At 35.4% G+C, this 17635-nt stretch overlaps 1 protein-coding gene across 3 annotated transcripts; it reads left to right on the plus strand.

The window, feature by feature from the left end:
* The first annotated feature begins 11480 nt into the window (after positions 1-11480).
* On the plus strand, positions 11481-16851 carry LOC139894623 (spliceosome-associated protein 130 A). 3 transcript variants are annotated; one of them, XR_011775108.1, is made up of 5 exons: positions 11481-14558; positions 14988-15479; positions 16175-16320; positions 16423-16471; positions 16557-16851. XR_011775108.1 is itself a non-coding variant. In XM_071878021.1 (5 exons), exons 1-3 carry the CDS (start codon positions 11550-11552, stop codon positions 16310-16312), a joined length of 3639 nt encoding a protein of 1212 aa, XP_071734122.1. In that variant the 5' UTR covers positions 11481-11549; the 3' UTR covers positions 16313-16320; positions 16454-16471; positions 16557-16851. The 3 variants fall into 3 exon arrangements, 2 of the variants coding, with proteins under 2 accessions (XP_071734122.1, XP_071734121.1); XM_071878021.1 differs by having other exon boundaries at positions 16454-16471; XM_071878020.1 differs by lacking the exon at positions 16423-16471.
* Positions 16852-17635: the final 784 nt, after the last annotated feature.

Here is a 17635-nt window from a genome sequence, read left to right on the forward strand (position 1 = left end):
ATAAGTCATCGATTCTCGGTAGTGGGTAGCGGTTCTTGATGGTAAGTTTGTTCAACTCTCGGTAGTCGATACACAACCTGAATGTACCATCTTTCTTCTTGACAAACAAAACAGGAGCTCCCCACGGTGATGTGCTTGGTCGAATGAAACCATGCTCTAAAAGTTCTTGTAATTGGCTTTGCAGTTCTTTCATCTCGCTGGGTGCAAGTCTGTAAGGAGCACGAGCTATTGGTGCAGCTCCTGGTACAAGATCTATTTGAAATTCAACGGATCGATGTGGGGGTAATCCCGGTAATTCTTTCGGAAATACATCGGGAAATTCTTTTGCAATGGGAACATCATTGATGCTCTTTTCTTCAGTTTGTACTTTCTCGACGTGTGCTAGAACAGCATAGCAACCTTTTCTTATTAGTTTTTGTGCCTTCAAATTACTAATAAGATGTAGCGTCGTGTTGCCCTTTTCTCCGTACACCATTAAGGGCTTTCCTTTTTCTCGTATAATGCGAATTGCATTTTTGTAACAAACGATCTCTGCTTTCACTTCTTTCAACCAGTCCATACCGATTATCACATCAAAACTCCCTAACTCTACTGGTATCAAATCAATCTTAAATGTTTCGCTAACCAGTTTAATTTCTCGATTCCGACATATATTATCTGCTGAAATTAATTTACCATTTGCTAATTCGAGTAAAAATTTACTATCCAAAGGCGTCAATGGACAACTTAATTTAGCACAAAAATCTCTACTCATATAGCTTCTATCCGCACCCGAATCAAATAAAACGTAAGCAGATTTATTGTCAATAAGAAACGTACCCGTAACAAGCTCCGGGTCTTCCTGTGCCTCTGCCGCATTAATATTGAAAACTCTTCCGCGGCCTTGTCCATTTGTGTTCTCCTGGTTCGGGCAATTTTTAATAATGTGGCCCGGTTTTCCACATTTATAACAAACTACATTGGCATAACTTGCTCCGACACTACTTGCTCCGCCATTACTCGTTCCGACACCATTTGTTCCTTTCGTTCTATTAACCCCTGGTCCGTAGACCTCACACTTCGCTGTGCTATGACCATTTCTTTTACACTTGTTGCAAAATTTGGTGCAGAACCTCGAGTGATACTTTTCACACCTTTGGCATAGCTGCTTCTGATTGTTGTTGTTGTTGCGGTTATTATTGTTGTTGGGATGATTATTGTAGTTGCTGTTGTTGTTGTTGTTGTTGTTGTTGTTGTTGGGCCGTTTGTTGTAGTTGCGATTGATGTTGCGATTGTTGGGATAATTGTTGCGATTATTGTTGTAATTGCTGTTGTTGCTGTATTGGTGATTCTTATCACCGTTTTCCTCCCACTTTCTTTTGACTTGCTTCACATTGGCCTCTTCAGCAGTCTGTTCTTTAATTCTTTCTTCAATCTAGTTCACTAGTTTGTGAGCCATTCTACATGCCTGTTGTATGGAGGCGGGCTCGTGTGAACTTATATCTTCTTGGATTCTTTCCGGTAATCCTTTCACAAACGCGTCGATCTTCTCTTCCTCATCTTCAAACGCTCCCGGACACAATAGGCACAATTCTGTGAATCGTCTTTCGTATGTGGTAATATCAAATCCTTGGGTTCGTAACCCTCTAAGTTCTGTCTTGAGCTTATTGACCTCAGTTCTGGGACGGTACTTCTCGTTCATCAAGTGCTTGAATGCTGACCACGGTAGTGCGTACGCATCGTCTTGTCCCACTTGCTCTAGATAGGTATTCCACCATGTTAACGCAGAACCTGTGAAGGTATGCGTAGCGTACTTCACTTTGTCCTCTTCAGTACACTTACTTATGGCAAACACCGATTCGACCTTCTCGGTCCACCGTTTCAATCCGATCGGTCCTTCGGTTCCATCAAATTCCAAAGGTTTGCAGGCAGTGAATTCTTTGTAGGTGCATCCTACACGATTTCCTGTACTGCTAGATCCAAGGTTATTGTTGGTGTGTAGCGCAGCCTGTACTGCGGCTATGTTTGAAGCTAGAAAAGTACGGAATTCCTCTTCATTCATATTCACGGTGTGTCGAGTAGTCGGTGCCATTTCCTTCAAAATAGTCAAATGGAACAAGTTAATCATACAGAATATTAAGAGTAGTTAATAGTATTTCATAGCATAATATGAACTCATTTATAAAAGCTTTTTCTTCATATTAGCGTTTTATAAGTTTAAATTCGGGTAGTACCTACCCGTTAAGTTCATACTTAGTAGCTAATATACAATTCAACTACTACAATTCTATATGAAAAACTGATTATAATATTTCGCGTTCAAACTTTTACACAATATTTTACAAACTTACAATACCGCTTATTTTACATATAGCATGAAATATAGCACACAATAAATTTGATACAAGATGGTTGTGAAGATAATTCTAGCTAGTACACAAGTCGTTCAGCAAAGGCAATAAAGACACGTAATTCATACGTCCAGAAACAAGTCATGCATTCTGGTTTTACTAGGATTACTTCCCATCCTTGGTCTTGTGGAACATAACCGTTATGGCTGTTGATAAGACAGCGTGTTGTAACGTCGTCAAAGGGACGAGGGTTACGTAATGTCCAACAGTCCCGTAACAATCTAAAAACCTCATTTCTTACCCCAATTACCGACTCCGTCACTTGTGGGAACGTTTTGTTTAATAGTTGTAGCCCGATGTTCTTGTTCTCACTTTGGTGAGAAGCGAACATTACTAATCCGTAAGCATAACATGCTTCTTTATGTTGCATGTTAGCCACTTTTTCTAAATCACGAAGTCCAATATTCGGATATATTGAGTCAAAATAATTTCTTAACCCATTGCGTAAAATAGCATTTGGGTTCCCCGCAATATATGCGTCAAAGTAAACACATCGTAACTTATGGATTTCCCAATGTGATATCCCCCATCTTTCGAATGAAAGCCTTTTATAAACCAAGGCATTCTTGGAACGTTCTTCGAATGTCTTACAAACTGATCTCGCCTTAAATAGTTGTGCCGAAGAATTCTGACCGACTCTAGACAAGATTTTATCAATCATGTCTCCGGGGAGGTCTCTTAAAATATTGGGTTGTCTATCCATTTTGTGTTTTTATACTGTAAAATAGACAAGAGTTAGATTCATAAAAAAAAATACTTATTAATACAAGCAATTTTTACATATATCATAAAGCATAAGCACACTATATTACATATATTACACCACACGAATACAACTATCTTATTCCGACTCGCTTGTTTCTTCTTCTTCGGTTTTGGTTCGTTTTGCCAAGTTTCTAGGGATATATGATGTTCCCCTAATACGAGCCGTCGTTTTCCACATTGGTTTAGAAAAACCTGGTGGTTTAGAGGTTCCCGGGTCATTGTTACAACTTAAGGACTTCGGGGGTTGACGATACATATAAAGTTCATCGGGGTTGGAATTAGATTTCTCTATTTTTATGCCCTTTTCCTTATTATTTTCTTTTGCCTTTTTAAATTCAGTTGGGGTAATTTCTATAACATCATCGGAATTCTCGTCGGAATCCGATTCATCAGAAAATTGGTAATCCTCCCAATATTTTGCTTCCTTGGCGGAAACACCATTGACCATAATTAACCTTGGTCGGTTGGTTGAGGATTTTCTTTTACTTAACCGTTTTATTATTTCCCCCACCGGTTCTATTTCTTGATCCGGTTCCGATTCTTCTTCCGGTTCCGATTCTTCTTCCGGTTCCGACTCTTCTTCCGGTTCCTCTTCGGGAACTTGTGAATCAGTCCACGAATCATTCCAATTTACATTTGACTCTTCATTATTATTAGGTGAGTCAATGGGACTTGTTCTAGAGGTAGACATCTATCACATAATATCAAACGCGTTAAAAGATTAATATATCACATAATATTCACATGTTAAAAACATATAGTTTCCAACAAAATTTGTTAAGCAATCATTTTTCAAGTAAACACGGTCGAAGTCCAGACTCACTAATGCATCCTAACAATCTCGATATGACACACTAATGCAAAATTCTGGTTCTCTAAGACCAACGCTCGGATACCAACTGAAATGTCCCGTTCTTATTGATTAAAAACGTTCCATATTAATTGATTTCGTTGCGAGGTTTTGACCTCTATATGAGACGTTTTTCAAAGACTGCATTCATTTTAAAACAAACCATAACCTTTATTTCATCAATAACGGTTTAAAAAGCTTTACGTAGATTCTAAAATATCCTGTTTACACACGACCATTACATAATGGTTTACAATAAAAATATGTTACAACAAAATAAGTTTCTTGAATGCAGTTTTTACACAATATCATACAAGCATGGACTCCAAATCTCGTCCTTATTTAAGTATGCGACAGCGGAAGCTCTTAATAATCACCTGAGAATAAACATGCTTAAAACGTCAACAAAAATGTTGGTGAGTTATAGGTTTAACCTATATATATCAAATCATAATAATAGACCACAAGATTTCATATTTCAATACACATCCCATACATAGAGATAAAAATCATTCATATGGTGAACACCTAGTAACCGATATTAACAAGATGCATATATAAGAATATCCCCATCATTCCGGGACACCCTTCGGATATGATATAAATTTCGAAGTACTAAAGCATCCGGTACTTTGGATGGGGTTTTATGGCCCAATAGATCTATCTTTAGGATTCGCGTCAATTAGGGTGTCTGTTCCCTAATTCTTAGATTACCAGACTTAATAAAAAGGGGCATATTCGATTTCGATAATTCAACCATAGAATGTATAGTTTCACGTACTTGTGTCTATTTTGTAAATCATTTATAAAACCTGCATGTATTCTCATCCCAAAAATATTAGATTTTAAAAGTGGGACTATAACTCACTTTCACAGATTTTTACTTCGTCGGGAAGTAAGACTTGGCCACTGGTTGATTCACGAACCTATAACAATATATACATATATATCAAAGTATGTTCAAAATATATTTACAACACTTTTAATATATTTTGATGTTTTAAGTTTATTAAGTCAGCTGTCCTTGTTAGTAACCTACAACTAGTTGTCCACAGTTAGATGTACAGAAATAAATCGATAAATATTATCTTGAATCAATCCACGACCCAGTGTATACGTATCTCAGTATTGATCACAACTCAAACTATATATATTTTGGAATCAACCTCAACCCTGTATAGCTAACTCCAACATTCACATATAGAGTGTCTATGGTTGTTCCGAAATATATATAGATGTGTCGACATGATAGGTCGAAACATTGTATACGTGTCTATGGTATCTCAAGATTACATAATATACAATACAAGTTGATTAAGTTATGGTTGGAATAGATTTGTTACCAATTTTCACGTAGCTAAAATGAGAAAAATTATCCAATCTTGTTTTACCCATAACTTCTTCATTTTAAATCCGTTTTGAGTGAATCAAATTGCTATGGTTTCATATTGAACTCTATTTTATGAATCTAAACAGAAAAAGTATAGGTTTATAGTCGGAAAAATAAGTTACAAGTCGTTTTTGTAAAGGTAGTCATTTCAGTCGAAAGAACGACGTCTAGATGACCATTTTAGAAAATATACTTCCACTTTGAGTTTAACCATAATTTTTGGATATAGTTTCATGTTCATAATAAAAATCATTTTCTCAGAATAACAACTTTTAAATCAAAGTTTATCATAGTTTTTAATTAACTAACCCAAAACAGCCCGCGGTGTTACTACGACGGCGTAAATCCGGTTTTACGGTGTTTTTCGTGTTTCCTGGTTTTAAATCATTAAGTTAGAATATCATATAGATATAGAACATGTGTTTAGTTGATTTTAAAAGTCAAGTTAGAAGGATTAACTTTTGTTTGCGAACAAGTTTAGAATTAACTAAACTATGTTCTAGTGATTACAAGTTTAAACCTTCGAATAAGATAGTTTTATATGTATGAATCGAATGATGTTATGAACATCATTACTACCTTAAGTTCCTTGGATAAACCTACTGGAAAAGAGAAAAATGGATCTAGCTTCAACGGATCCTTGGATGGCTCGAAGTTCTTGAAGCAGAATCATGACACGAAAACAAGTTCAAGTAAGATCATCACTTGAAATAAGATTGTTATAGTTATAGAAATTGAACCAAAGTTTGAATATGATTATTACCTTGTATTAGAATGATAACCTACTGTAAGAAACAAAGATTTCTTGAGGTTGGATGATCACCTTACAAGATTGGAAGTGAGCTAGCAAACTTGAAAGTATTCTTGATTTTATGTAACTAGAACTTGTAGAATATATGAAGAACACTTAGAACTTGAAGATAGAACTTGAGAGAGATCAATTAGATGAAGAAAATTGAAGAATGAAAGTGTTTGTAGGTGTTTTTGGTCGTTGGTGTATGGATTAGATATAAAGGATATGTAATTTTGTTTTCATGTAAATAAGTCATGAATGATTACTCATATTTTTGTAATTTTATGAGATATTTCATGCTAGTTGCCAAATGATGGTTCCCACATGTGTTAGGTGACTCACATGGGCTGCTAAGAGCTGATCATTGGAGTGTATATACCAATAGTACATACATCTAAAAGCTGTGTATTATACGAGTACGAATACGGGTGCATACGAGTAGAATTGTTGATGAAACTGAACGAGGATGTAATTGTAAGCATTTTTGTTAAGTAGAAGTATTTTGATAAGTGTATTGAAGTCTTTCAAAAGTGTATAAATACATATTAAAACACTACATGTATATACATTTTAACTGAGTCGTTAAGTCATCGTTAGTCGTTACATGTAAGTGTTGTTTTGAAACCTTTAGGTTAACGATCTTGTTAAATGTTGTTAACCCAATGTTTATAATATCAAATGAGATTTTAAATTATTATATTATCATGATATTATCATGTATGAATATCTCTTAATATGATATATATACATTAAATGTCTTTACAACGATAATCGTTACATATATGTCTCGTTTAAAAATCATTAAGTTAGTAGTCTTGTTTTTACATATGTAGTTCATTGTTAATATACTTAATGATATGTTTACTTATCATAGTATCATGTTAACTATATATATATCCATATATATGTCATCATATAGTTTTTACAAGTTTTAACATTCGTGAATCACCGGTCAACTTGGGTGGTCAATTGTCTATATGAAACATATTTCAATTAATCAAGTCTTAACAAGTTTGATTGCTTAACATGTTGGAAACATTTAATCATGTAAATATCAATCTCAATTAATATATATAAACATGGAAAAGTTCGGGTCACTACATACTCGTGGGTAGCTCAAACGGGCATCACGGATTCACGGATCGATTTTTACCCGCGACGGGTATTAAATACCCGCGACCTGCCAACGGGTACAAAATTTTACCCGATCCGTACCCGCGGGTACATTTTTTTCATAAATACCAGCTCATCACGGACACGGGTACCCGCGGGTCACGAGTTTTTTTCCGCCCATTGCCGTCCCTAAATGGTTCAGTTCTACACTCATGCTATTTGTATCTCTAGTTTAGGAACACTTTCTATTGATCCAATAGGTTTCATGGTTAGTTGTTTTTCTTCAAGTAGACTTTGTGTGACGTTAGGTATTTTCTTTTATTTGTATTCTTAGTATTTTTCATCTTTTTGATGAATTATCTTATTAGCTTTAATATATTCTCTCTTTCGCCGAAAAAAATAAAATAAAAAAGTAAACCATGCATGTAACGTCACAGACAAATGATGCACTTTTTGATCAAAAAGTGAAATGTGTCTGTGACGTAGTAAGGTCACACTTTGACCGTCATTAACATAAAATGTTAAATGTTTGTGTCAAATTCGAGTAGGGTCCACATATTTTATATATTAACATTTTACTATTTAAATTTAATACATTATTTAATAAACACTCATAATTTAATATTCATAAAAAAAATACATATAACTTCGAAAAAGTACATTTTACTATTGTATTTTGAAATTCATTAATTAAAAATATTGAGTTTTGTTCTTAAGCCGATCAACACAAAATTGGATTGTCTTGGATTTAACTTTTACGCCCACCAACACAAAATTAAAAATTTGAAACCTAAAATCATTTTCTTTCTTCTTCTTGACACATATAGCAGCTTTTCTTCCCAATTTCTCCATATATACAAAAACATCATTTTATTCTTGAATTATTTTTATCAAAAATGCAAACCCAAAAGAGAGTGAATCCAGTTGTCAAATATTGATTGGTTGTACAAAACATAAAGCCTCAAGCTATTTCCGTCACAACCGCGATTAACACTGCCGCGACGTCCCGCATTACATGCTGGTAGCAGTGGCGAAGCCAGGATTTTCATTGAATGGTGTCATAAAATAACATTAAAATATATCAAGTTTCAAAGATTTATCTGTTAAAGTACGATTCGGTAAATATTAAAAAATCACGATATCGTTTTCACAAATGTCGATTACGGTATTTCTGTCGTTGAAAACGCTTCGCAGTTGCATATATATATGATCGACATCCCTGATCTATGATATAGAATGTACAAATAAATAAGATAAACAATTGGTGTTATATACTCCGTAATAGATTTATCAAATTAAAGGATTTTGCTACCGACATCGTAAACATGCTTAAACATGTTATACAAAGCGGTTATGAAGTTATGGTAGCGACTATTAAATTGTACAAGCTTTTAAACGTGTTAACAATAACTTATATGGCCGTCGTTAGTAAAATGTTTATTATTATTCTTACGTTAACATGCTTAAATATGTTTGTTTAAATATTGCACTATTAAATAGTTCAAAATTTAAGCTCTACATGTGTTTTTTAAATACTTGATTTCCAGTCCATTTCCAACTCCTAAAAGATTGCAGTAAATATTAGTACTCTGTATCTTGTAATGGTTTACTCCATAAAATGGGATGGGATCAAGTTTTAAATTTTAACAATCCATAAGTTCACCTATTACGAAGTATTACAAAATTACAGGCTTACAAAATATTTCATTGGTGTCAATTGACACCACCAAACAACATGTTGCTCGCCACTACCAGGCGTCAAAGTTGCCAGCTATCCGTCAAATTGGGTGGATAACGTTACGTTATTACTAGTCTTAGTGAACATGTGAATATATTAGTGAACTTTCTGGTGATATTAGTAAATACTCCTATTAATTTTATTAATTTGTTATTAATAAATGGTCATATTTGAAACGTATTATAACCATTAACTTAAAAAAATTTAATATTAATAAATGTCTGTGCAAATCACGAATATTTTTTTTACGATTTACAACCCTTTGCAAATGATTTTGAGAACGACATCCTAAACATTAATGTTAATCTGTTTTCAAAATTGTCTAACTTTAACCATTCAGGCTTGCCTGAGTGGCCACCAAGTTGCCCAATGAAGCACACCACCCGGGTTCAATTCCTGGCCATGCCAAATTGTTCAAAAAGGGAGTGTGACTAGAGGGTGCGCATAATGCGCAATTCACCCGGTACCAGGTCTCGCGCTCGGGGGGCTTGATTACCCGAGGTTTTACCTTCTATGGGGGAGCCAATGTGCTGGTTCATATGAGGGTTTCCTCGCTTACCCAATTTTTTTTTTCTAACTTTCATAAAATAAATATGTACCAATTCATATTGTAATTATAAAGTACCGAAAAAATGTTTAATGCATATAGGGAATTCATATATTGATGAAAACAATTTTCCGCTGCAATGCGCGAGTAATCTCTACTACTGAAACAAAGTTTAAGCTATCGAACGAAATTATTTTTTGCGGCAACGCACAGACTATTTATTCTCTAGTAAATAACATATTGCACCACTAATTAAATATTAAGCATGATAAAATAAAACTTTTTCACTTTTCAGTCCGGTCCATTTTCACTTTTTTCGGGTTTAGTCTGTCTCATACCGATGACCGAAATGTATGAAAATAAGGACCGTGGACCATACCGAAACTCTTCAAGAATGCTCGGTTTCGGTCCGGATCAATTCGGTCTGATCCTCATTTTTTTTTCCGTACTATCCACACCCCTAGTTTATGAGCAATTGTAAACATATATATAATTTCCTTTTCTTTTAGAATATATGTTTATTTATTTTATTTACTAAAAATTATATATTATACCTTATATCTAGCAAAGCCCAAGTGAATAGTAACTCACAAGTTTCACAAATCACCCTCACACTTTTACTTACTTGCATTTTAACCCCAAAAAAATATTAGCACCCCAAACGTTTCACAAACCACCCCCACTCTTTTACTTAATTACATTTTAACCCAAAAAAATATGTAAAAGCTAACTTTATGGTTTTTACAAACTTATCACAAACTTTTAACATTTTAGACTTTAACCATTAAACTTCTCATTCGTTATAAATCGACTACATACTTTATATACTACCTAATAGACCTTATATCTAAAAGGCAAAGCCCAAGTGAATAGTAACTCAAAAGTTTCACAAATCACCCTCACACTTTTACTTACTTACATTTTAACCCCAAAAAAATATTAGCACCCCAAACGTTTCACAAACCACCCCCACTCTTTTACTTAATTACATTTTAACCCAAAAAAATATGTAAAAGCTAACTTTATGGTTTTTACAAACTTATCACAAACTTTTAACATTTTAGACTTTAACCATTAAACTTCTCATTCGTTATAAATCGACTACATACTTTATATACTACCTAATAGACAAAAAAAATTAATAGTCGCCAGTGATGCTTTCGTTCTTTCACTTTTTTCCCCCTTTTTCACCTTTTTTTTTTAAAAAAAAAGCCCTCATAGTTTGTTCAAATATTAAAATCGACCCCCAAACAGGGAGTAAAGTGTCAAATACTCATTTTCATAAAAAAAATTTAAAAAAACTACACCCAAATATTCAACGGGCCATATCTTCTCGCTCGCACCGAGTTAAATTTTTCTGAAACCATCGTTAAACTCGAAACAATTTTAGGAGCACACTGTCACTAACTATACGCAAATCAGACGCTTTTTAAAAAACGCTAAATATTTGAGGTACTTTTCATACACGTCGATTTTGCGTTAAATTTTTAAAAGTCGACAATTCTATAGTGAAACGCGGAGATGTACATATATTGTTAATTTAAAATAACATTTAAATCTTTCACGGATTATATCTTTTAGTTCGACTCGAGTTGCGCTTCAACGATATCATCGTTAGCCACAAAATAATTTTACAAACTAAACGCAATATAATACATTGAAAACCGAACCCCAGCGCGAAGCGAGGGTTCGAACACTAGTTATATATAAAAAGCCTTTAATTTATTAATTTTTTTTCTTTCCGCCTTGCATTTTTTTCCTTTATAGAGAGAAAAAAAAAAAAAACTTTAAAACAGCTATAGTATTTTTATCCATTATTTTCATTTTCATTCTTTTTTAGTTGAATACAAAACCCGGTCTCTTCACATAATACAAGCCCTAGCTTTGTGATCACATTAAACATTTGTTCTTCATACTCATTCTAGGGTTTACTCCACCTACCTAGGGTTTTAGATTATCCGCCATGTATCTATACAATCTCACTCTCCAACAAGCCACCGGAATCGTCACCGCAATCAACGGCAGTTTCTCCGGCGGCAACAAATCTCAAGAAATCGTCGTCGCTCGCGGTAAAGTTCTCGAACTCTTACGCCCTGACGAAAACGGTAAGATTCAAACTATACTATCCGTTGATGTTTTTGGTGCAATTAGATCTCTAGCTCAGTTTAGGTTAACAGGAGCTCAAAAAGATTATATCGTTGTTGGTTCAGATTCAGGTCGTATTGTTATATTAGAATATAATAAGGAAAAAAATGTATTTGATCAAGTTCACCAGGAAACCTTTGGTAAATCCGGTAGTCGTCGAATTGTGCCAGGGCAGTATCTAGCTATTGATCCGAAAGGTCGAGCTGTTATGATTGGTGCTTGTGAGAAACAGAAACTAGTTTATGTTTTGAACAGAGATACGTCTGCTAGGTTAACGATTTCCTCGCCGTTAGAGGCGCATAAGTCACACACAATCACTTACTCGATTACTGGTGTTGATTGTGGATTTGATAATCCAATATTTGCTGCGATTGAGTTGGATTATTCTGAGGCTGATCAGGATAGTACTGGCCAGGCTGCAAGTGAGGCTCAAAAGCATCTTACATTCTATGAATTGGATTTAGGACTTAATCATGTTTCAAGGAAATGGTCTGAGCAGGTTGATAATGGAGCTAATATGCTTGTGACTGTTCCTGGAGGCGGGGATGGTCCGAGTGGTGTGCTTGTTTGTGCAGAGAATTTTGTTATTTACAAGAATCAAGGTCATCCAGATGTAAGGGCGGTTATTCCTAGAAGGGCGGATTTGCCTGATGAACGAGGGGTTCTTATAGTTTCAGCTACTATGCACAAGCAGAAGTCTATGTTTTTCTTTCTTTTGCAAACTGAGTATGGGGATGTGTTTAAGGTGACACTTGATCATGACAATGAGCGTGTTACAGAGCTTAAAATCAAGTATTTTGATACTATACCTGTGTCCTCTGCTATGTGCGTCATGAAATTAGGGTTTTTGTTTGCTGCATCAGAGTTTGGTAACCACGCGTTGTATCAATTTCAAGCGATAGGAGATGATCCTGATGTGGAGTCATCATCGGCTACATTGATGGAAACTGAAGAAGGATTCCAGCCTGTATTTTTCAAGCCTAGAGGGTTGAAAAATCTTGTTAGAATTGATCAAGTGGAGAGTTTGATGCCAATAATGGACATGAAAGTTGTCAATCTTTTTGAAGAAGAGACCCCTCAGATATTTACACTTTGCGGTCGAGGTCCTCGTTCGTCTCTTAGGATTCTGAGACCTGGGCTCGCGATCAGTGAAATGGCGGTTTCACAGCTTCCTGGTGTTCCTAGTGCAGTTTGGACTGTTAAAAGAAACGTTAGTGATGAGTTTGATGCTTACATTGTAGTTTCATTTGCAAATGCAACTCTGGTCCTTTCTATTGGTGAAACAGTTGAAGAAGTTAACGATAGTGGGTTTCTTGATACCACACCATCACTTGCTGTTTCATTGATAGGTGATGATTCTCTTATGCAAGTACATCCTAGTGGTATTAGGCATATAAGAGAAGACGGGCGTATTAATGAATGGCGAACTCCTGGGAAACGAACTATTGTTAAGGTTGGATCTAACCGACTTCAAGTGGTTATTGCATTAAGTGGAGGGGAGATTATATACTTTGAGGTGGATATGACTGGTCAGTTAATGGAAGTTGAGAAAAATGAAATGTCGGGTGATGTGGCGTGTTTGGATATAGCTCCAGTTCCTGAAGGAAGACAAAGATCTCGTTTTCTAGCCGTTGGATCGTATGATAATACTATTAGGATATTATCTTTGGACCCTGATGACTGTATGCAGGTTCTTAGTGTGCAAAGTGTTTCGTCTTCACCTGAGTCACTTTTGTTTCTTGAGGTTCAAGCTTCTATAGGTGGTGAAGATGGTGCAGATCACCCGGCTAGCCTGTTTTTAAACTCGGGTCTACAAAGCGGGGTCCTTTTTAGGACCGTTGTTGATATGGTTACGGGTCAGTTATCAGATGCACGTTCTCGGTTTTTGGGACTTAGAGCTCCTAAACTGTTCTCTGTTTTGGTAAGAGGAAAACGGGCCATGCTTTGTTTGTCGAGTAGGCCATGGCTAGGTTATGTTCACCAAGGACATTTTCTTTTGACTCCTCTTTCATATGAAACTCTTGAGTATGCAGCCTCGTTTTCATCTGATCAGTGTGCTGAAGGTGTTGTTGCTGTAGCTGGGGATGCTTTAAGAGTATTCACAATTGAAAGATTAGGGGAAACATTCAATGAAACTGCTATACCTTTAAGATACACCCCAAGAAAGTTTGTTTTCCATCCTAAAAAGAAACTTTTGGTAACAATTGAGAGTGATCAGGGTGCGTTCCCTGCTGAACTGCGTGAAAGTGCTAAAAAAGAATGCTTTGAAGCTGCAGGACAGGGAGAAAATGGGAAAATGGAGTTAGAAAATGGTGGTGATGATGAAGATAAAGATGACCCTTTATCTGATGAACAATATGGTTACCCGAAAGCCGAGTCGGATAAATGGGTTTCTTGCATTCGTGTTCTTGACCCAAAGTCAACCGAGACAACATGTCTTTTAGAACTACAAGACAATGAAGCAGCTTTCAGTATCTGTACTGTTAACTTTCATGATAAAGAATATGGAACCCTTTTAGCTGTGGGTACAGCAAAGGGTTTACAGTTTTGGCCCAAAAGATCTGTGACAGCTGGATATATTCATATCTATCGGTTTGTGAAAGATGGAAAATCGCTTGAACTTTTGCACAAAACTCAAATGGATGGCGTTCCTCTTGCATTATGCCAGTTTCAAGGAAGATTGCTTGCTGGAATTGGATCTATTCTTAGGCTTTATGATTTAGGGAAAAAAAGGCTGCTTAGGAAGTGTGAGAATAAGTTGTTCCCAAATACAATCAATTCTATTCATACCTATCGCGATCGAATTTATGTAGGCGACATTCAGGAGGTATGTTGTCTTATATTGTGTTCTTTGCGTGACAAAATATCATAAAATATTCTACATTCAGCTACCTACAGGTGACAAATGGGTGGGGCAGTGAATACGTCAAAATGGGTCATTTACAGTATTGGTCAAAATGGGAAATTTTCACACACACACACACTTCATTTTCCTCATTTTTCAAGTAATCAGTTTTTCAAGTATGCAGTATAACTGCATTTGTAATACAAACGTTTGTGTAAAACACTATTGACGATTGTATGCTTGAAATTTAGACATTATGCTGCTTTTGACCTGTTTGAGGCAACTTTCTTTTTAGCTAAGTTTTGCTTATCTGACCATTTAAGATGAGGCTCAAATGGTTAAAGTTGCAAGTTAAGCATGATTTTATTGCTTATCTTCCGTTCTGACTTGTTTTCTTTTCTTAATATGCAGTCGTTTCACTATTGCAAATACAGACGTGACGAAAATCAGTTATATGTATTTGCTGATGACTCAGTTCCAAGATGGCTAACAGCTGCATACCATGTAGACTTTGACACCATGGCGGGTGCAGATAAGTTCGGGAATATTTATTTCGTGCGGTTGCCACAGGACGTGTCAGATGAAATTGAAGAAGATCCAACTGGTGGGAAGATTAAGTGGGAACAGGGGAAGTTAAATGGTGCACCAAATAAGGTTGAAGAGATTGTGCAATTTCATGTTGGTGATGTGGTGACATGTATGCAGAAAGCATCGTTGATTCCAGGTGGCGTTGAATGCGTGATGTATGGAACTGTGATGGGTAGTTTAGGGGCGTTGTTGGCGTTTAGTTCACGTGATGATGTTGATTTCTTTGCTCACTTGGAGATGCATATGAGACAGGAACATCCACCTTTGTGTGGAAGAGACCACATGGCGTTTAGATCTGCCTATTTTCCTGTTAAGGTAATCACAACTCTTGATTTATTTGTAATGAATGTGACATTTGAGGTGGCAATATGGGTGGGTTCTTCCTGTTAAAATGGGTAATTGTATGCAACTCTTGAAACTTATTTTTAATAGCTAGTTAACTAATGTGTTAAATATCGTCACAAAACTTATATTATTAAACTTGTAAATGAATTATTTTTGTTATTTTTTTTACTTCCATAAAGCGACTAATAATGTAGTTAATTGTAGAAATAGACTTCCTCGTTTGACATGATCTCCTTTCTTAATTTGATCAGCTAGAATTTGTTGGTAAAATATCAATATTATTGTACATACAACATTATGGGTCGAATTTGACGCTTCTAGATATCTGCCAATGTTCTTAAATCATGAATATCTGTACATTTTTTTGGGTATTTTGGTATCAATGTATCTATTTTGCTGTGATATAGGAAGATTCATTTTCAATGTATCTAATTCCCTAAGCCGTGGGTCACATTAATTTATAATTCGGGCCCATTTGACCATTAAAGAAATAAATGAAATTTGGCTTGGATATCAGGAAAATTTATGATGTCAAATAATTCAGTCCTAACTTATATGCCTTTACGTAAGAAAATCAGTAAAATGGATCAACCTTCTAGACTTGTCTTAATTTTATATCTGATCTGATGTTAAATTGACACTGTATATTTGAATTATTTGTGCAGGACGTGATCGATGGAGATTTGTGTGAACAGTACCCCACACTGCCCCTAGATGTTCAGCGGAAAATAGCTGATGAGCTGGATAGGACACCTGGCGAGATTTTGAAGAAGTTGGAAGAAGTTAGAAACAAGATCGTTTAAGATGAAAGGTTCATATCCCATACATTTATCTTATATACATGTTCATATGTGTGCTATTTGGGTAATTGTCTGATTTTGTTGGTTTCTTTTGTACATGATAAATGACAAAGTGCTCTTTGTGGAATTGGTTCTCTTATAAAGGTGTCAAAACGGGCTTAGGTAAAAATGGGTAAATTTTATCTGGGCAGGAATTTCAAGAACATGTAATGTCTAAAATCCTAACCTTGTTTTCTGATGCATGCAGAACATGTCATGTTACCTGAGTTCTTGAAAGGAGTCGCATAAGGATGCTGCAACTGATTCAAACTTGAAAGTAACTGATATTGTACAAGTTAAACTGCAACTAGACTCTCAGCTTATTAGCATCTCCTGTTTTTTAGATGTTTTGTTGTATTTAGTCAGATATCTTCCTTTTGGAATATTATCGATTTGTGAAGTCGTTAATTTCTATGTTTTGGTAAAACTTCGTATGAACCAATTATCTTTCGATATATTGACTTTGGATGAAAATGCCTTGATCAACTTAGTTTTCCTGTTTTTGTTCTTGTTATCTTCATTTTCCTAGATGAATGGTGGCATTACCTTATGTTCTTCTATTCTTGTTCTTGTATTACAAATAGATAATGTTATATGCCATGTTAATTTTTCTTCGAGTAACGTGTTTGCGTTAGAAACTTAGGATAGTTGATTAGTTGTTCTAAACAGCGTAGTTGGTCGTGTGTCACAAAAACTCAATTGTTATTTCTCGCAGTTGTAGATTTTATTTTGTCTACAAGTTCAAACCTATGGGAACATTTAACGGTAAATCATTGGGCGGAGAAGTAGCATTTCATGAATTTAATGTTCAGATAAGAAGGTTCAACAATTGTCTTTATCGAATCACTGTTTGGTATACTGTAATTGGGCGCAGTAACAAAAAAATGTTAGTTTGACCCTTTCTTTTCTGTTAAACACAATCTTTCCTTTTTACTCTTCTTTTATCGATTCATGAAAGCTATTTGCGTAGAACAAAGTCCAAGTCTCTTGTTTAAAATCATACCCCTGTGGAATCATATCTTGCTTCTATTATGTAGCAAACATAAAATGGACAGTGGATGTTTGTACTGTTCTAGTTACCCATAGAAAGCGAGTACATTTACTTACGTGCATGCGATCCTATTGAGTTATCCATGAATGTTTAAGACCCATCTCTGGTCACTTTAAAAATTGTCAGTAAGATGTGAACTTAAGACTTCGATATTATGATACCGACAACTATTCCATCATTTTGTTGTCATTATGAAGCAAACATAAATAATACGTTGTCACAAATCACATCACAAA

Source organism: Rutidosis leptorrhynchoides, chromosome 2 (genome assembly GCF_046630445.1).
Source record: "Rutidosis leptorrhynchoides isolate AG116_Rl617_1_P2 chromosome 2, CSIRO_AGI_Rlap_v1, whole genome shotgun sequence".
NCBI lineage: Eukaryota > Viridiplantae > Streptophyta > Magnoliopsida > Asterales > Asteraceae > Rutidosis > Rutidosis leptorrhynchoides.